Consider the following 22394-nt stretch of genomic DNA (forward strand, 5'->3'; position numbering starts at 1 on the left):
GGGCGTTATTTGCCGTGTGAGTCGGCAACTGACAGTTTATACCGCGATGAACTCAGAAAAAACAACATTAAACTCTTACTTGTATTTGTCCCTGTACGAAGCCACGGGACAGTTAGGAACCAACACCAGTCACGGTATTTCGTACCACGATTATGCAGGAGGCTATGCTTTGTGGGCTTTTGATTTCACTTCAGACCAAGGCAGCGACGAGGGACATTTCCACCCTATAAAATCCGGTCAGATTCGTGTGGAACTTCAGTTTGCAAATCCACCTCCAGATCACACAGTGAACGTCCTCCTGTATGCAGAATTTGACAATATCATAGAAATCAACAGTTTGAGAGAAGTCAGTCTAGACTATTAGAAGCCATGGAAGACTGTTATCTCTCTTTGCCTAGTGGAGAAACTTTGGAGATGGAATGTGAGGAGACCGGGGAAGAAGAAGAATCCCAAGACGAAGAAGTTATCATGATGAAGTCAAGATGGCCAGAACAAGAAGCCCATTTAGTCTACTGTTTTGCCAAACACTTGGTCGAAAAAATGACGGAATTGTTCAAGAAAGAGTGCTATGGATGTCAAAACGATCATCCCAGTCAAATTCTAAATGATAAATGCCTGATGCTGAGTCAAGAAGAAAAATTGAACGAGTATCTGGACGAAGCTTGGAGTCTCATCTTGAACATTCTTGTCCACCATTAACCACTCAAGAGATCCATCGTATCGAAGCTCTTCTGAATCAGAGTGGGGAGAGGAAGCTATACGCCTTTTACTTGTCAGACATTTTCAAGCAAAAAGTCAGGATCGAATTGATCACTTATCATTATCTGTGAAGAAGAGGAAGAAAAAAAACCCCACAAAACATGGATACCTGGGAACTTTATTACCTTTTGAACCACAGCTCGTACACGGCTTCTTGGAATCCTGTCGTCTGTGCTAAAGATGAACTCCCTCATCGCAAACCTCAAGACCATCAAGCTTATGTCATCAACACGGACGACAGTCATCTCCCAGGAACCCACTGGGTAGCCGTCTACTTTCCTCAAGATGGATGTGTGGAATATTTCGATTCGTATGGATTGCCCCCTTTGGAAAACGATATCATTGACTTTATGAGAAGAAATGCTCAGACCACCCGATTCAATAATGTGAAATTACAAGGCACAGATTCCTTGGTGTGTGGACAATATTGTGTGTATTTTCTGTATCATCGCAGCCTGGGTTATTCCTTAGAACATTTAGTGACTCATTTTGATCCTCGTTCATCTTCTAGAAACGATGTGAAAGTAGATCGATGGTTTTGTGACCATTATGCTTATCTTTTGTCTCAAGCTAGGAAACGTAGTGTCCATCAATGGCCTAATGACTTCCAACAGTGGAAATCACAATTTCATTCAAAACGTTGTCAGGTCTGTCCAAAATAATGTGTGAGTTGCAAAAAAAATGTTTGTCATTTGAAAAAAATGTTTGATGTTATATTGTTGGATTATTGCTAAAAATGTTAGAGTTGTTTGTTAGTGTTAAGTGATTTTGAATAAAAAATTGTTGTGTTTTGAAAAAATGCCTTTGTCTTTTGTTTGGCTATAGGAATTTTGATTCATGCTCTTTGACTTCTTACTATCCCTCTCATGACACTCATTGAACGGTGCGACTCGAAAACCGTGTAGGGATATTTAAAAACCGGGGCAGTTTCCAGTCTAACCATCATAGTCTGCAGCGAACGTAGAAGCAGCAACACGTATCAAGAACAATGGAGCTAGCGACGGATGTAATCCCAGCACAAGTCCTGAAGGCACTTCAAGGGTTAGGGCTTGCAGTTGCCACAGGTTGGAGCATTAGAGCGCAGTCTAAGCGAACAACTCTACTTCTAATCTGGGAAAACGACAGAGATAAAGAAATTTACAAGACGGCCTCAAGTCGGAACTGGAGACAGAGTAAAAACGTGGTGTGAGAGTTGCCCTCGCAACCACGTGATCCCTGTCCAGCGGCTACACAGACCAACATTCAACAGCAGTCTACACCCTCTACCACTACCACCACTACTACCATTCCAGAGGCCAGGATAGAGGGAAAAACTGCTTTACTGACTACACCAGTACAGTCAAAGAAACAGCCACAACAACAACAAAAACCATCTGAGGAAAAGGCAAAACTCAGCAAAAAACAGGCAACACCAGCACCAGCAAAAACTCCCCAAACGAAGCCTCTACCTGCTAAAATGTTTATCCTGGAAGAGAATCTGGAGCTGTCTACAAACAGCGATGAAAGCGAACAAGAAGATCTACCAACTAGTATAAAAAAACTTAATCAAGGAATTGGGGTTCAGCGCAGCAGTAACAGACATAAAGAAAACCGGAAATCTCATCAATGCTGTTCAATATCTAAATTGGCGCTCCCTAGCAATCCAGAGACCACAACCGATCCAATGGCACTACGGCGTATGTATTCTGAGCCAGTACTACCAAGATGCCTACGACTACTACAACCTCGATCTCGTAACGAAAGCTGCTCGACACATCGCAATCATACACGGCTTCTACTTCTCTGAGACAACCCAACAGGAGCAGAGAACAGCGGAAGCATGCAGAAAACATGAGGACCAGAGGGGGACCTTTGCATAAACAAAAAGCCCTTCATAGGGCTACAAAAATTGCCTTTAAATGCAATAGGGAACCAGATTGGCTTGGTTCCCTCTTTGGCTAACTATTTTCGTAAACCTAATATGATCTGAATTGGTACCACCGTCAAACTCACCTACTACTTAAAAAAACCTAGCGTGATTCAAACTGATACAAGTCGCTACACCGATTGGTATTAATTTACATTTTTTATGTACACTCTGTACACGAAATCCCAACTTGTTCGTTCATATTTATTCTAAAATTCTACAACTTAAATGAATTCGACTCAATTGCACAGGTGGCTTACACATTATTGGTATTAGGTATGTCCATTAGTACAACTGGACTTAATTTGAAATAAGTACGGGCTGGCATTTCGGGAAGTACAACAACATCCAGGGCTTGCTTGCTGAGCACCTTTCCTCCTTTACCACGCTCGGATTTCGTATAAAAGTGGCAAGATGTGGAACGATTTCCACTTGCCACAAGCCCAGGTGTCCTAATGTGACGGCAAAAGCTGGCCAATTGCAGCTGCCGTTACATACTGCTTGGGTTGACACCTGGGCTCTGAATAGCAAACTGAATACATGATTGTGGGTTTGTACTACTACTCAAATCTTAGGCCTTACATTTAGTTTGGTTGTTCACGCAACTACCGTCTACGAACTAACGGCCCAATCAATTAGTACTCTGTGAGTACATAAATGCCTGAGGGGTGTGGCACCATTCCTCTCCCTCAGGAGTAATTAATTAGTGCACCGTGTGCACATAAACCAGTGGTACATGCTCATTATGTACTGAACGCCACTATAATTCAACTAATAAATCAATCAATCAGTCTAACCATCCATTGTCGACTCATCCTCCTACGAAGATGTGCTCCAAACTAGCTAAGCTAAACGAAGCCTACGTGAATTTGCACAGGGTCAGACACAGTCTGATACCGAAGCCAGAAGAGACAGAGAATGTGAGAATGTTAAAAGTCACTGAAGACCTGATAGAAGAGCTCTTCAGAGAAGAAGTGAACAGGGAAAAAGAAGAATGGACAGAGAAGTACAGACTTCAGAAACAGCAGAGAGAGCAGCAACAGCAGCAACAACAGCAGCAGGAACCTGAACCTGACAGAGTCTTTGTCGATTGCCGTATCGACACCAAAGAGTTCTTCTTCTCTTTCCGAAGAAGCAGACCTGTCGTCAGAAAGTCTATCCTCCGAGGACGTCGCATTCTTAGAAACTAAAAGATTGCCATAGCAAAAACAAAAACAGCCCTTTTCAGGGCTACCAAATACTCTAGAAAAGAAATAACAATTGATTTGCCAATGTATGCATGTAGAGTAGTGTGAATATAAACACTGACTCTTTTGTGGTGTGAGTGTATGTGTTGGTGTGGATAGTAGATAATGATAGTGTTTTTGTTTTTTTTTTGCTGTTTGAGGTGTGTGGAGAGTAGATTTGGGGTTTGATTGGATTGCTTTGCGTATGTGAATAGTATATTGAAGTGATTAATGAAAATTTTTAAATTAGTAATGGATAGTAAAAAAGTGAGTGAGTGTTTCTTTTAGGTCCGCACGTTGTTTGGTCATGATCTAAGTAAGATCAATTTTGTTTTGGGGGATGTTTTCCTTCATGTCCGCGCTTTTAGAATAAATTGAAAATCGCTTGGCAGTCTAGCTACCGTTGTTGATTGATCAAGAGAATGAACACTAGACTAGCAAAACTGCTTGAACTTCATGTACACCTGGAATATGCCAGGCGTATAGTGAATGAGCTGGCTGCAGAGGCCATAGTAGAAGAGGGAAGAATGAAAGAGGAAGAGAGAAGAAACAAAGAAGAGGAGGAGAGAAGAAAGAGAGAAGAGGAAGAAAAGGAGAGAGGAAATTTCAGAATCCCAGAGACAGAAGATTGGGATTCTGAAGCCACTTATCCCGCCTCTGCTCTCCCCCCAAAAAGAGTGAAAGGAGACTGGGGAAGAAGATGTGTGTGTGGTGCCAGGCCTGGAATGTGCCATCATTAACCAGGTGTCACTGGAGTTCAAAAAACAAACAGCCCTTTTCAGGGCTACCCAATACTCTAGAAAAGAAATAGCAATCGATTTGCCAATGTGTGTATGTAGATTAGTGTGAATATAAACACTGACTGTTTTTTCTTGTGTGTGTGTGTGTGTGTGTGTGTGTGTGTGTGTGTGTTTATTTGTAAGCGCTCATGGACGTTTGTGCGGATAGTAGATTATTGGGTTACATTATAATGCTTTGCGTGTGTGGATAGTAGATTTGGGGTTTGTTCATTGTTGTTTCACTTATGTGGATAGTATATAATATGAAATGAGAAAAGTAGAGGATGTTTTCCTTCACGTCCGCGCGTTTTAAGTGATAATCTAGGTAATATCAATTTTGTTTTGGGGGATGTTTTCCTTCACGTCCGCACTTTAACTATAAGAACCCACAGTGTTCGTCGATCACACCATTCTACGGAATAGAAAAAGAAGATGTAAGTGTCCCAACTGTTTAATGATTTAAGGCATGTTTATTTTTGGATGGTGGATGGCGAATATGGAGTTGAAAGGATTGAAAGAGATTGTAGGTTAAGAATAAGTGTGCACTACGTGAACGAACTAAAATTAGCCAGGGAGATGATAGAGAGATTAATTGAAGAAGTGAAGAGATTGAGAGGGCTAATAAATCCCCCTTATGTCAGAGTGGGGACATTAAAAGAGGCAATGGGGAAGGTAGAAGAAGTAAGAAGATTTTTGGAAGAGATAGAAAAAAGGTCAGAGTGGCCCTTTATCAAAAGGAGTGTTGAAAGATTGAAAAAAGGGGAAGAAAAGATGAGAAAGGTAATAAATGAAGAAGTGGAGAAAATAAAGGACAGGTGGGCAAAAGATAGAAAAGAAGAAGAAAATAGAAAGAAAAAGGAAGAACTAGAGAAACTGAATGCTAACTGGATGAAAATCCAACAGAAGTTCCGAGCCATGGGTCACCCGGACTGGATACCGGAAAATGAAAAGAAGACGAAGAAGAAAGGAATGATGGAAAAAATAAGGGGATGGATAAAGAAGTTGAGGATTTAGAAGAAGAAGAAACCCAAAGGCCCTTTTCAGGGCCACTCCAATCTCTCGAAAAGAGATAGACTTTCAATTGCCTAGCCCCATTTTTTTATTTTTTTATTTTCAAAAGAAATAGAGACCACTCCCTGTTTCAGTTTTCACCTGTTCCCTTTCCATAGACCCATCAGGTCGGGACCTTATTAAAATAGGGTCCCGACCCTATTCCATTTCCCCTTGTCCCTAGATAGACCCACACTCTATTCCCTTGTTAAATTCCCCTTGTCCCTAGAATGGATATTTTTTTCTCCCATGTTAAATTACATAGTCCCCAGAGTGGATATTTTTTTCTCCTATGTTAAATTTTACGTTGTCCCCAGAGTGGATATACCCTTTTTAACATGGATGTCCCCTAGTCCCTAGGGTGTCCCCATTCACTACTCCCACCCCGGGCAATGTCAACCTTAGACCACCGAAAGAAAGTTAACGGTGCACTTTTCAAAACATTAACTTACTGAGCTTGTTAAACGACGAGTACTTATGAAAAAATAAAAAAAAAGACAAAATGTAATAGTTTCACAATCAAATGGGCATGGTTATTGTGTATTTGTTTCTTTATGTATTTGAAACGGTTATATCCACTTAAAGAAAGACATTGATTGTCTGAAGACTGAGTGTAAGCAACATTTGAATGGAACAAAATGTTATAGACCCTGAGTGGTCATAACTTTTTCTAAAATTCTAAAATGCTTGATTCTAGGAATTGAATGTTACGCGCACCAAAACAACGCTCTATAAGATGCACACGTCTCCAAGTAAATTCTCAGTTTACATTGATGCTATACACTACTACGCGAAAACAGCATTCATGCCATAGTCAAAATATATTCCAGTGGACATTAATAAACTTGAGCACATAATCATTGCGACGAAATTCGTCCGTTCATATAGGATGACCGTCTTAGGTATCCATAGGAGCATCGGATTAAACGAGTTGTATATTTATCTGCTGAGAATCAAACTTGGGCAAAAATAATGGTAACATGTGAAGTGATTGGCTATCAAAGGATCCTAACCGTTTGAGTTACTTTTAAGAGACAACATCTTCGGTCGGTAATTTCCAAACGTTACATTGTCTTGTAAGAATTGCGAGCTTGATCAAGATTAAAAATACTCACGTACAAGGAATAAATGCTAACATCCCATTACATTGTAATAATTTGTAGATGCACCAGATCTCAAGGTAACTGTATCAGGTACTACCATGCAGAACCAGACGGTTGTTCTTGTTTGTGAGGCTCGAGGTGTCCCTGTCAAGAACACTTTCTACCCCTGGATGCACATGTGGATGAACGAAGTGATCAGAACTGGGCTAGATGGTACAACTAATTCGACACACACAATCCTACTCATTGACAGGCTGTCTCTAGAAAATAGTGGGACGTACATCTGCTCCGCCACCAATGGTATACGAGGGAATAAGGGAACATTTGAGCAAAAGGAGTCAAAGTTTTTAAATGTCACAGGTACAGTTGCCATTTTTACACGTGAATACTAAATCGAACTCAACTGTTTCATGTGTTGTCTCAATTTCTATTAACAAATCACACTTTGCTTATATTCGCCACCCTGTACAGATCCGCTTGAAAACTGCATTTTATACCGATCTATGTATCAACTACAGTACACATATTCTTTCTTAAGCCGGAGAAATGGCATAGGTTTACGTCTATACCTACTTTTGCACTACATTTTTCCCGTCTTTACTCGTTGTTTTCAATGCCAAAATCTTTTCTTTATATTTTAGGTATTGAATGATAATAATTTGTTTTCAACTTACGATCAGTATCGTCATGCATTGTTTAATGTGGATACAAGTTTATGTTATAAAACTATTACAGTGTTTTGGAAAGAACTTCAAACTGTCCGTTGCTAAGCCTTCCACGTTCTTGTTAGAAGTATCATTTGATCAGGCTGTGAAGAGAAGATGACAATCTTCCATTGTCTTTTGAACAAGCTCAACATTACTAATGATATATTATGGTGTTATCAAGCAACAGTTGTATCTAGCCCAGATGGTTGAAAGGACATTTTAATTTGATTAAACTCATCTTGAATTCCTATATTTGGAAACGTTTAACATGAAGATAAGCGATTACTGCATATCTAACATTTGTATATTATGTTTGTGTTCGCCCTTGACTTACACTTAAACCTCGCATTTCTGCCGTGTAGTTTATTACTGGATACGCAATAATTCAATAACAGAAAAATTTGATATGCTATGCAATGGAGCTCAATCAATATCAAGAAAAACTGATCGACGCTAAAAAACAGTAATAATAAATAATTACTGGCAAGTTGTCTTTAATGCATTAACAATAAGCAATAGTTCCTAATGGCAATATATATTGTTATAATACTTACTTTCTATTGTGTAATTGAGTTTTGTCCATAACAGAGGGTATGAGTTGTGCATAGAAGACTAATTTTTTTTTGTTAATAAACAACTTATTGTCATCTAATATTGCACTTTGAGTGTCAATTACATCACAATATTATTATAACTTCATGTTAAACATGTTTTTTAGATGTTAAGTTCAAGTTCAAGTATACATAAAGAAATTAAAGCCAGATGCTTACAATACTGATTGGGAAATGACCCTCATCCTGGCTCAGATATTGTGCCTTTCCTATATATATATATATATATATATATATATATATATATATATATATATATATATATATATATATATATATATATATATGTGTGTGTGTGTGTGTGTGTGTGTGTGTGTGTGTGTGTGTGTTGTTTCTTTCCAGGATTACTCGTTCCATGCCTTAACATCAGTCAGTTTTAATTGAGAGGATTATTTTAATTTTAATTAAATTAGTCATTGAAATTACAAAGAGCACATTAATACTTTTCTGACTAAACCGTTATTATGCGATTATTGTGAATTCATAGATGTACATTTTGGATTGTATCGTTGTGATCCATCACGTATAGCGGCACATCAAAACTATTCCCGACTATTGATACTTCAGCTCTTGCAAGGTTTTAATTCATTCGGCAACAAGTGGAGTTACTTTGTATTCTAGGAAAATAAAATTATTTGTTGAAGTTTATTAACTTGTTTATTAACTTGTTGATTTTCGCTCCGTTCTGTTACTTAGTTGAACTCCAGAGTGTCGTATATATATATATATATATATATATATATATATATATAAACAAGCGGTGAAGACTTGTGCTCTAGATTTAAAGTTGAGAGAGAGAGAGAGAGAGAGATAAACGTAAAAATGAAAACTGACAATCCGTATCACATCCCCGAGAAAGAAATTGATATATTTTCAGTTATGCAGACGATGTTAAATAGTCTGTTCTAAAAATACTTTTGCTTACAAGCAAGGCATGAAATTGATGATAATATGTATGCACGTATCCGCAGTCTTTTGCATTTTTGTATTACTAATCGTGTGTAATAATGTAAATAATATCACACGGAAAGTGTACATCTGTCATTATAAAACATCGGTTTTTTTAGTTACTTTGTGTAAGGTGAATTTCAGTGCTTTTCTCCGGCGCATATTATTTTCTATTTTATTCCATTGATCTCAAAATACTGTTTATTTTATTTTTATGAGAGAGATTCTGCATTTTCTCTTGTTTTTGTCCTATTTTTATTTAAAACAAAAAATAAATTTATGACTGACCTAGAGAGCGAGAACACATTTCCTACTGCTGACACCATATTTGTATATTTGCTGATACATCATATGTCAATCACAATCTAATATCGCCATATGTAAGTTATTTTTTTTAAAGATGAGTCAAATACTTACAAAGCCATTTTCTTTTCCAGGAGTTCCCACTATTTTTCCTAAAAGCTCTATATTCACTGGAGAAATAGGTGGGTATCTTAACATATCAATACCATTCTACAGCAATCCAGCTGTTGTAATCTGTTACATCCAGATAAATGGGAATCCTCTGGCAAATACAAGGGATATCAACAGGTATTTACTCCCTGAAGATATTGACTTCCAGATGTATGGCAAATTGGTTAAGCTGGAGGCTGAATCGGTTCACATCATCATTCAGTGTTTATCACAGAGTAATTTTGCCAACTATACAATTCTGCTGAGAAATCCTATTGGCCAGACAGAGTTTACACTTCAGCTGAAGTTGGATGGTAATATGTTAATTGTATTTCTTATAAATTCGCTGTTTAACTTTTTCATGTAAGTAGTGGTGATGTGGAGTCAAGCTGTAACTCATTGATATGAAACACTAATATAGCATCTGGCAAATTTTAAAAGTCCGGCTTTGTCAGATATCACCATGCTTCTAATATGACCTATCTTGATTCAGATACATTACTCACCTACTAGTACGGGTAGTTCGAGTTGTGCATCGTATAAAGGATCGAATTTCTTGATAAATCAAGAAAATGAGATCTTGTTTATATTGTGGTAGACAACAATTGTAGTTCAGCATTTTTCATGAATTTAATTTAGAAGTGAACCAGCCATTATATATCAGTTCACAATGTAATTCATAAATAATACTAAATATCCAACTTGGTCTGTGCAGTAGTGCTTCTAATTATGTGCAATAGATATTGCGTAAAGTTCAACCCTACGTAATACTTCATACATCGAACATAATATAAGAGTATTAACAGCCATTTTTAAACTTTTGCTTGATAGTTAGATGTCCACTTTTCATATGATTCGTATGTGCATTCAGTTTTAATGAGATGGATGAGAAACTGTATAGTTCAAATACGAAAAAAAATTATGTTTAGTTCTGTTGTACAAGATTGTTCATGTGAACAGAGAAACATGTACCATATCTTGCAACAAACCACAGTTCAATGCGGATGAATATATTTTCCTTCTGATTTTCGTTCATCAAATTATAGACATATACAATAATCAAAGACTCACCATATTCATAGGGGAATTGTAGCTCTTGTAAGTGTCACAAAAAGACTTTTATCGGTCTTGGTGATATTTAATTGCTCTTTTATCTTCGGGAAATTACACAATATCACAATTGAAATCAACTATGAAAGGCATGTGACTAGTAAATAAACAAATAAATAATTGTGAAATTTATCGCTGTTGTGCCATTTACGTACTACATCGTTAGCAGTTAAAGTTACCCAATGTGGGTTCGTTGGTGCAGCATAGAGTACGGACCCTCTTATGGAGGTAGTAATCGCATTGTCTCGGTGGTTACAGTTCTTAAGTAGCAACTGAAAGGTTTCTGGTTTGATTCTTACCATAGGATCAACCTTTCCTCGGTTACCGTAGTGTATCCCTGGAAAAAGTGCAATACTCTTATTGCCTTGACATTACATATTTTATTTATGATGCCGTGCCAAAAGACAGCAAAGCAAACCGAGCCAGATCCGTAAATGCCACACAGTTTCAATTGCAGTTGATAAAGGTACAGCCTACAAGGTAAATGTCATACTATTTCAGGTAAAAACAATATTTAAAAAGATATCTTAATTACATATGAATCATTTGAAGAGGGGAACATCTAAATAGCAAGTAATTCATACATACATACATACATACATACATACATACATACATGCATGCATGCATACACACACACGTACATACATACATACATACATACACACACATCCATCCATCAATCCATCCATCCATACATACATACATAGATACATACGTACATAGATACATACATACATACATGCATACATACATACATACATACTCCTCTATTGTTTTCTCGTCTAACCATTTATCTGTATCAACAATTTAATTATTTTCACAGTTTTGTTGTAATCTCATTTACGCATATAGTCTTTACATATTTTACGTCTGCAGCTTGTATGGTCGGTGTAATCGGAATGCTACTGTTATGACTCGGGGTTTCAAAATGTAACAGAAAGGATGTGAAGACAACAATTCAATTAAAATCAACAAGCAATTTATTTTCCTAGAATACAAATTAGAATTCAAAAGACACGGTAATGTGAATTAAGCTCAGAATAATTGTACATGTGTCATATCATAGGTCCAAGATATAAAATACCAATCGTCTTGAATATCTTTATATAACAGTGATGCAATCAACAATGTTTCTGAATGGATTCACAAAAAAGTCTAATTAATGTGTTATTCCAAAATGTTAATGAACATTTCAGCAATGTAAGGAATAATTTAAATAAATAATTCCACTCGAATTATTACTACGGTTTCTCCTCATCAATGTAATGTCAATAGTGTATTCTGACGTCAAGAAAACTGATCTATACAACCTCTTATATTTATTTTTCATTTTTTTTTCATAAACGCGAGGGGACTATGGTCAGTTAATACAACAACTGGAGAAAATTCGGAACTGATATACATTTCAAAATTGTTCAATTTTTATCTTTTTGAATAAATATCCACCAACTCCTACATCCCTTTTATCAAATACATATTAAATAACGGGCTGGAATTTTGTGCTGAATAAACTCCTTCATTAAAAATATGGCTTTTAATTTTTATTAGATTCTTTACGTTTATCAAACGAATGAAACTTACATTTCCTATTCATCACATTTGTCAGAGACTCGACACTTATGGAAAATTTGAGCACAATATCCGATAATATCCAGTCGTGCCCAAAAATCGGATCAGATACTTTTCACTGATATGCATTGGGAATTCATCAACAGCCTTGACCTTCACTTCTACAGGTTTAACATAGCCTGTAAGGATGCATCCTTTTAGATGGAAAATCTAGAATGTTTTATGCTGTAACACCAGAAATGAAGTGCTCATGTAATATATGCTTTAAGTTATCATTTTTATTGCAGGTATGAGAAGGTATAATCCAGATTGTTTAATATGTTTGAATTACGACGTTTGGTTAAATCAGAGACTACAGTCAGATTTCAGTTATTCGTTTACGTCCTCACTGTGTGGTATAGGTACATTTAAATTGAAGGAATAGTTAACATTTTGCATCTCTATCAAAATACTATATTAATAACACCTACATGACCCGCAAAGGGAGATTCGTTGGTTTGACTAAGAAATTCCTGTCAATATTTTGACATCTCACTGACCACCATCACCAGCAGGTACCTCAAGTGGTCCCCATTTTCTCATAAGCATCCCATGTTGCAGACAGTATCAGATTGGTAATTGAGTAACTTCAGTTTAATTAATATCCCTCTGAAATAAACTGAAAACTCTGGCCATCTTGATTCGAATAGACTTCATGAGTAGTGAGAAGAGGAACTTCTCTGAAAATTGTAAGGAACCTGATAACACGATACTGAGAAGCTCTTGTGCCGCTTAATCGTTTAAAATGGGAAGGCTTGGTAGAATCACCAATACGTAACAGAAAATCTTTTGATGCAAGTGGTTCATAAGTGTCCTCATAGAAGCAGACCCACCAACAACTATTTGGATTCAATATTGGAATGTGACCTTAACCTCTTTGTAAGATAGTTATTTGCAACAGCTCTGTGTTTATTTTTTGCTTGTACTTCAACATGAAACAATAAAAAATTACCGGCCTTGAACTCAAATACAATAAACCATTTGTTTGCAAATTATAATTGTGGACAAATGTTAGCCATGTAAACATTCGTTCTACCGTTACAATAATGTACATAAAAATAAGCACACTATACAACTGAAATTTTCATAACACTCTGTAAACATATATGCAAATATAGTTGATGTTACAATTAATAAAACCATCTGCACACATAATAATGATATTGTGTAAAACTCGATCATTGCAGAGAGATGAAGAGAGTCGACTTTAAAGGCTATGAAATGTGATGTGAAGTGATGTGATTTTGATTTTTAACGTAGCTTTAACAATTTTTCAGTCATATCGCTACGGTGTCTGCAATGTGGCAGTTTATAGTGATGTCTAGCCCTGGGGCATCATGCCGCAGACATGTAGCATGATGTCCCACCCAGCCACATTATCCTGACACCAGGCCGACCAGTCCTAACACTAACCTCTTAATGCTGAACGCCAAGCGAGGCAGCTGTTAGTACCATTTTTTAAGTCTCTGGTATGACTCGACCGGGGATCGAACCCACGACCTCCCTCATCCGAGGCGGACACTCTAACCACTAGGCCACCGGAGCGGTTCTATGAAATAATATGATTCAGCAGTGAGTTTGTGTTTCCTATTACGACTATATGGCCTTAATCAAAGTAACAGAAAAAACTAACACAAATTCAACAAATATTTTATTCCCTATAATACAAAGTGAAAATGTAAAAATAAAATACGGTATTGCGAATTAATCCAAAACAATCCCATAATTTCTAACACAGTTTTGAGTTTTGTAGTATTTCCAAAAAAAATTAGACCCTGGAAGTGTTGATGCGCCGATGGTACCTAGTGTTGTGGCGATGTGTCTACCGTCTTTTATTGAATCACAATAATACACTCGAAGAATATATCCTTCTTTGAATTTCACTGTCATTCCCAGTTAATATCTCTTTAAAAGAATATTGATTTAGATGAGAAACTTGTATTTCCAGTGAATGCATAATTTGAACAAATTGCAGCTCAAACTACTGGACACAACATTAGGACTGATTTCTTTGTAAGATGATATTTCAAGTTTAAAATATTTATCTTTTTTGCAGTAAACAAGCCTTTAAGGTTCACTACTAGACCTAGATCACAACTAGCATTTTCAGGAAATACAATTACTTAATAAAACCTTTCATTATAGGATGTTACAAATGTTAACATGATAAAATCTTAGTTATAATTCGAAGATCTGTCACAAAAATTATTTTATGAAGTGTGGTAAACGAAATGTAGTCCCGACCTTCCTCGGGAAATTTCCAATGTTCTTGATTCAGACTGAGATAAGCACGTTCTTGGCGAAACACAAATCAATGACTCTGCTCAGGAAGAAAATGAACTTGATTTATGACAAGGTCATCTTATAAGATACAGTTTTACATAACCCATGACATATAATCATATACATAATTAAACTAACAAATCAACAAAGCAATATATATATATATATATATATATATATATATATATATATATATATATATATATATATTTGTTCTTATCAGGCTTAAGAATAACTTGTACTAGATATTTTCAATAAAACATTGGATGCACATTTTCTCATTAATATAGTTCCTACCTGTTAGTATAAAAAAAGTGACTTTATAATGTAATGTCAACAAAATCATAATTTAGTTATTATCATATTCAATGCAGGTTCTCTTATAAAGTTTTGTTATATTTAGTTTTATTCTCGAATACATCAAAATTAGGGCTTAGGTTTCTGTTTTCAACAATACTATAATTACTTTCTATTCTGTGTTACTCGAAACTCATTATGTTCCCGTTCCTCTGCATTGTGATTTGAATACATATAAATAATTATATATGTATAGCGAAAATGATTCCAATGAATCTATCATAGTATGTAACAGTTCAGGACATCTATAATTCAGGTAAATATGAATTTCGCAATTAGCATGTAATGTCAACCTTAGATTCAAATAAATTGAGCATAGAACAAGAGATAAAGTTTGTATACATGTTAATTTTATAACACGATGGAGGGTAATTATTCTTGATAAATTCCAACGTTTTTATAATAGTTTAATTTGTTTTAATATTTTCATGTAAATGTTAAATAAAGACATTTAAAACTTCCATACTCAAAATAATCTGATTTTAAAGTTGAGCAAAACATTTGTAATATTTAAATCTGATTTGCTGCTAAAAATGTTTTCAAAGAGCAGATCGACGAATTAAATCTATGATCAAGTAAAGTAGGCTCTTGGTGGAAAACGGACGAAAGAAAGTTAACGGTGCGCTTTTCAAGACATTAACTTACTGAGCTTGTTAAACGACGAGTACGTCAGGCAAAATAAAAAAAAATTACAAAATGGAATAGTTTCACAATCAAATATGCATGGTCATTATGTATTTGTTTCTTTATGTATTTGAAACGGTTACACCCACTTAAAGAAAGATATTGAATGTCTGAAGACTGAGTGTAAGCAACATTTGAATGGAACACAATGGAAAAGACCCTGAGTGATCATAACTTAAAAAAAAAAATATTCTTGATTCTAGGAATCGAACGGTTCTCGCACCAAAACAATTCTTTACAAGATACACACGTTTCCAAGTAAATTCGCAGTTTACATTGATACTATGCACTAAAACGCGAAAACGGCATTTATGCCATTGTCAAAATAGAAAAAATAAAATAAAAATAGAAAAATAAACTTGAGCACATATACATCGCGACGATATTGGTCCGTTCATATCGGACGACAGTCTTCGATATACAAAGGAGCATCGGACTTATGCGATTTGTATATTTATCTTTTGAGAGTCAATCGTGGGCAAAATCTATGGTAACATGTGAAGTGATTGGCTATCAAAGGTTCCTAACCCTCTGAGTTACTTTTAAGAGACATCATCCCAAAAGTTACATTTGTCTTGTAAGAATTGCGAGATATATCAAAATTGAATATAGTCACTTCCAAGGAATAAATGCTAAGATTCTGTTACATTCTAAAAATGTGTAGATGCACCAGACATAAGCGATAACATTGTTCTGGGAAGGATAAATGCTATACAATCGGAAGCACAATAACAATGTGGCTTCCTTTTTGTTAATTTAACGATTGCAGAAAAGAAATATTAAAACGTCACCTCTTTTTGTGAATGTATTTTAATCTTACCTGGTGATGAATGTCAGCGACATCAATTAAGTCTCCATATGTAATGGTTTTATTTTACCATAAAGACCTAGTAATTGTTGTCTCTCTTCCACATCTACTGTCAGTCCTGTAAGCAGTATATAAATGTTGCAGCACATGCCTTCTACTCCCGGAATAGAAAATACAAGCCCATATTTGTTGTAACAAAATGGCTTTATTTTCCATGTAGTTGGTAACCAGAGATAACTACATTTCTCCTGATTTCACACACCCTAAAATACAATAAAAATAAATTTACTACAATTATAAATAATACTGACATGTATACATTGATTCTGTTTACAGTACATTCAATACGAATGGCTTACTACCCCATATATTTATTAATTATCCATCTAGGGATATAGTGGGCAAAATAAACTTAACAAAAAACAGCGTGTATGGCAAGAGTATAGAGAGCAGACAGACAGACAAACAAGCACATGTACATAATGATATACTCAGAAAGGAATATGCTACATAATCAGGTATGCATAGGCCATGAGAGACATATAACCGTAACACACAAGGAGACTAAAACGTACAAAGTATACTGGAACACGATATAGTTGGTATCAGCATTTACAATAACAGGCTTTTATGTTGTGTTCCTCTTGTAAGCCTGCCAACGTATTTATATTGTACTTTGATATTATTCGAGAGGAAATACATTTGTTTAGACTGTCCAGTGAAAATAGAAATTGCTCATTATATGGAATAGTATTCTGGAACTGTTGTTAATTATTCGAAGGAATTCTGGACAACGCCATTTTGACGAAGTCACGGTTCTTAGAGGACCAGTACATTTCTGGTATTGAAATTTATAAGGAACGTTTCTTTGATTTAGGACTTTCATAGACCATTATATGGACTAACATGGATTCGCTTCAAAATACCTTACTACATTCCTCTAGTATTTTTTATTTATAACTTTGATAATTAAACTATATGTTAAGCTTGATAATGCTTGTTGGTTTTGCTTCTCACATTACCAAGAGAGAAATCGAAAATACCAATTCATTTAGTTAGAAGTAGTTTACCTTCAGGAAACATGAGTATTCCTTCCATTCAATGTAACTCTGGTTTATTCTCCATCAAAATTCCTTCATATACCTGATATGACAATACTAGATGCATCTCTACGACAAAGATTTGCACATGTACTGATAACTTAACAGCAGAATCTGTGCACTTTAGGCTTCCACTACGTATCTGTATCTCCTTCTGGTTTATGTTACCTGAGCTGTTCAGTTATATTTGTGTTTTGAACGGAACTCTCATTCGTCTCAGACTAGTGTGTTATAGCTTTTGACAAGTATACCATTATTTTGTTAGATTTTCCTTGTTTTGCAGGCTTTCAATCTTCTTTATACTCTGCCAGAATTCATGAATGAGTTCTGTTATATCATCAATATGTACATTCTGAAATCAGTAAAGGCCTCGAGAAAACATTCTTTAGAATGGGCATCTAACACTTCGTATTTCCAGCTGATGGATACGCCTAAGATAACAAATAGCATTATCAACTGTCCAAGACTGCATCGATACTCCTAATATTGTTTGGCGTCCATGAAATTCAGATTCATGTAATCCTTCGATAATTGACTGCTCGAATTGTTTGCCAAGTGTGTCAAATAAGTAATGGTATTTTGCGTCATGCCACCATGCATAAAATCTATCATTTGCTGTGCCATTCTTCTCAGCCTCACAGCAAGGAAAGATCCTTCTATCGTATCCTTTAGTTCGATACAGTAATAATAATAATTTGGGAAGTCAATCAACGGTATTGCTTTATCATACATAGACGGGAGTTACCCTTTATAGTTTATTTGGATGAGTCCGTTTCTTTCTGCTTGTCATTATACGTTAATACTTTTGCCTTTGCATATCGGGACTAGGACTTTCCCGCGGTGTAATGGTATTCTAATTGTCTTCTGACGGATGCGAGACATTAGGTAGTTACTTTGGTGTCGCACACGTCTAACAGTTTTCTCCTCCAGTACAGAGAGTGGAGAAACGTGTGGACATCTATCGCATGACTTCTTCAAAGAGAGATAATGCTTTCGTTGTGGTTTATTTTTAAAAAGAATCTAACTCATATGTCTCATCCTTTTTCCTTCGAGAAGAAAGAGTTTTGAACATATGTCTCCTTCCAAAAGAAGGCCTGCAGCTTGTGACATTTGGGGTTTCATCAAACTATCTGCTATCTGCTAAGTGCTACCTTAACTTACGGTGTCATCTGAATCTGGGTTAGTGCATGATGCGTACTCATTTCAGAGATGACATGTAGTCCTTCGCAATCTCAGCTGTAATAAAGACGTTAATGACTCTCAACCATCGTCCATGCTGGAATCAAATGCTTCATCTGCTTGTATCTGCACATGGAATACACATATTTATGGATAGTGTGTGCCATTTAGACACAGTGTGAAATACTTCATTTATGCTGGGATCATGCTAGTACTATTCCACTAATCTGGGATCAACCCAAAATACACTATGATGCGAGGATCTGCCCTGCATAGAACTAGTTGAGATGGGATCAGCCAAGAATACATTAGCATGTTGGAATGAGCCTAGCACATAGTCTACTTAAGGTGGGATCAGCGCAGAATAAATTGTAATGCTGGAATCAGCCTGCCACATAGTCTACTTCAGCTGGGATCAGCCTAACACCAATTATATTTGAGTTGGGATCCGCCCAGAATATACTATAATGCTGGGATCACCCTAGCATAGATTTACTCGAAGATGGAATCACCTCACCAGAATACACTATTATGCTGAGATCAGCTTAGTGCATCGCATACTTTAAGCTGGCATCAGCAAATAATACACTCAAATGCTGGGATCAACATAGCACCTATTGGGAATCAGTATTGTACATTCAAATTCTAGCCCATGGCTAGCCCCCAGAGAGAAAGAGAGATAGAGAGGGAGAGAGACAAACATTTTAATTAAGTATTTTTGTAATTTTAGTTATTATGCCGATGTTGTTGAATATTTGGACGTTGCTCATGTCAAAGTATGCTCTCTGTGTTATGTTCTACAGTTTCTGACACATCTATTAATTAAATGCGCTAACAAAATAATTTAAACTTGTTATGCTTCCCATAAACAGGTGATATTATCTTTTAACAGGCCCTCCCCTTCCTCTTCTTAGATTTTACTTCAACAGATTTATGGAGGACCAAATTGTGTTAAACTTTGATCCCGGTTTCAACGGAGGTCATGACCAGACATTTCAAATTGAGTACAAAGCTGCGGTCGGTCCTAATAGTATCTGGCAAAGTACTGCTATAAAAGACTTTCAAGAGAGAGAACATCAGTACAGGCTTCCTAATGGTACCTTTTCTGTAAACGTTCGCCAACCTCCGCCTGGGTTCTACCTTTATAGAATGTATTCATGGAACGTCAAGGACAAAAGTGCTTTCTCAGACTGCATTCCGATCATAATAAATAGTGGTAAGATTGCAATTTGTGTGTTGGTTATTGTTGTGTTATACTCTGCACGTAACTGTATGCAAAAGGTGTTAATACGTATATGCCTGGATGAAGACCTATTAAACTATTACTAATCGTTTTGATGTATGCTGGATGTGGTATAATCTATGATAATTCAAATTGTGCACTATATATATGTATAGTTCAATTAATTTTATATCGAAATATTGATGATTGCTTGCAAAAGATTTACATTTTAAGAAGAAAATAGCGAATTTCAGCACGATATTCCATGTCCAATTTCTACACAACCAAACATACTTGGTGTCTCAAAGACGGTATCAGATAATTTCAAATAATTAAAACATGAAGAAATTATCTAGTTTTATGGGCATCTGGTGGTATATAATTTATATAATACCTGGTGGATATTCCTTAAAAGTATATCATGTCATCCCTTTTCCACTAATACAAACAATACTGATGCAGGTAACTTGCACTTGCTTTTCACCATTGTATATATGTATGTATGTATGTATGTATGTATGTATGTATGTATGTATGTATGTGAGGTGTTCGGGGTGACCTGGGAGGGGTAGTACCTCTAGTGGATGGGCACGTCGTGCTCCTTGAGGAGTAGCTTGTCCGTCTTTGGTCCTCACCAGGCACTCAGCCTTCACCTGTGGCTCCAAGTAGCTGTAGCATGCGCAGCGGCCACACCGCGGACAACGGCTTCGACTGGCCGGCTAAACCAGGTAGAGGGTAGCCGACGGGCCTAAAAAAAACTCGGTGACTTAGGAGCTTGCCTATCCTTGCATGCAAAGCCAGTTTCGGCAGACTGGGTGGAAGTGATACAACGGCCACGAAGGCGAATCTGAAACGTTTTGTGGAGAGCGCAAGGTATGACAAGGCACGGAAGACGTCATAGCCATCCAATGCTGCCGAAGTAGTCCCCAGCCGTGACGAATCTTCGTACCACTGAGTTCTAACTACCAAGGCCTAGAGAGTGAGACTGTCTCTGTGCAAAGGCTGTTTCACTTTAATCTCCTTCACGCACAGGTTATGTTGTGCACCTATCATTCATCCTCATCATCACACTCATTGTTTCCTTACCTGCACCTACCAAAGTCCTACGGCGATGGGCGACTGGCGACGCAACATGGGGAGATGACCACTGAGAGTTGTAGTCAGAGACCTGCACGTAGGCGGCCCTTGGACAAGTGGTCGGTTTGCTCTGCACCAAGGGCAGCAGAACAGTTCGACAGCATCCAGGGGCGACTGACCAGACCTTTTCAGGACGGCGCTGCTCACCCTGAATAGGGAGAGGCCTAGAAAAGGTGGCCTAATAAAGCTTGCCCTAAAGTATCTGGCCAGCATGCCGCTGCTGGGATCTTCATCCATATCCGCAGTCGAAATAATCAAAGAAAAAACTTATTATTGGAGCATGGAACTTCCGTACTCTCATGGACAAAGAGAACATAGCAAGACCACACATCAGAACAGCTCTAGCTGCTAAGGAGCTTTCACGCTACAATATTGGCATTGCAGCCTTGAGTGAAACCAGGTTCGCAGATGAGGGTTCTCTTATTGATCTAGCAAGCGGCTACACATTCTTCTGGAAAGGAAAAGACCAAAATGAGGACAGAATCCATGGAGTCGGCCTGGCTATTAAATCATGTCTTCTGAAGCAGCTTCCGGAAATGCATGTTGGTATCAATGAGAGGCTAATGAAATTGCGAATACCTATCAGCCACAAACGGCATGCAACAATCATCAGTGCCTAAGCCCCAACCCTATCGAGTCCAGCAAAAGCCATCGAGCAGTTATATACCGACCTCAGCTCTGTACTTAGCTCAGTTCCAGCTGACGACAAGATCATACTACTGGGAGACTTCAACGCCCGTGTTGGCTGTGATTATGGTCGATGGAAAGGTGTGCTTGGCAAACACGGTGTCGGCAGAATGATCAACAACGGCCTGCTCCTACTCAGCAAACCTCCTAATCACAAGCTCAATGTTCAGAATGGCGAACAAACACAAGAACACCTGGATGCACCCCAGATCTTGCCAATGGCACTTAATCGACTACGTCAGCGTGATGCCAAGGATGTCCTCATCACCAAGGCGCAGAATGCTGGACAGACCACAGACTTGTCCGAACTACCCTACAGCTGTACATTGCCCCTCGTCACCTAAGACGTCCTAAACTTGTGCGCACAGCTTCTACATTGTCAAACTTCAGCAGTCTTCCAACAAGCTCAATTTCCAGAACACACTAGATGACAAGCTGTCAACAAACGGACCGATCTGTGGAAATGCCTCCGAAAAATGGAACAAGTTCAGGGATACAGTAAGAGAAACAGCTATGGCGACCCTGGGCCCAAAGAAGCGAATCCATCAAGAGTGGTTCGATGAGAACAACGATGTCATTGAAGATCTGCTTGCCAGAAAGAACAAAGAATTCATGGAGTGGCAGAATGACACAAACTCCATCAACAAAAATGACCGCTTCAAATTCTATCAAGC

The 22394-nt window shown here is 37.2% G+C and overlaps 1 protein-coding gene across 5 annotated transcripts in view; it reads left to right on the forward strand.

Moving 5' to 3' along the window:
* LOC149795943 (uncharacterized) overlaps window positions 1-22394 on the forward strand; it is an 82950-nt gene that overhangs the window by 47720 nt on the left and 12836 nt on the right. For all 5 annotated transcript variants that reach the window (XM_089965865.1, XM_089965867.1, XM_089965863.1 and 2 more), the window contains 3 exons: window positions 6884-7183; window positions 9527-9574; window positions 19567-19890. In XM_089965865.1, coding sequence (XP_089821991.1) covers window positions 6884-7183; window positions 9527-9574; window positions 19567-19890 — 672 coding nt within the window. The remainder of the gene's footprint in view (window positions 1-6883; window positions 7184-9526; window positions 9575-19566; window positions 19891-22394) is intronic.

Source organism: Sinohyriopsis cumingii, chromosome 7 (genome assembly GCF_028554795.1).
Source record: "Sinohyriopsis cumingii isolate HCF-2022 chromosome 7, ASM2855479v2, whole genome shotgun sequence".
In the NCBI taxonomy this organism is placed as follows: domain Eukaryota; kingdom Metazoa; phylum Mollusca; class Bivalvia; order Unionida; family Unionidae; genus Sinohyriopsis; species Sinohyriopsis cumingii.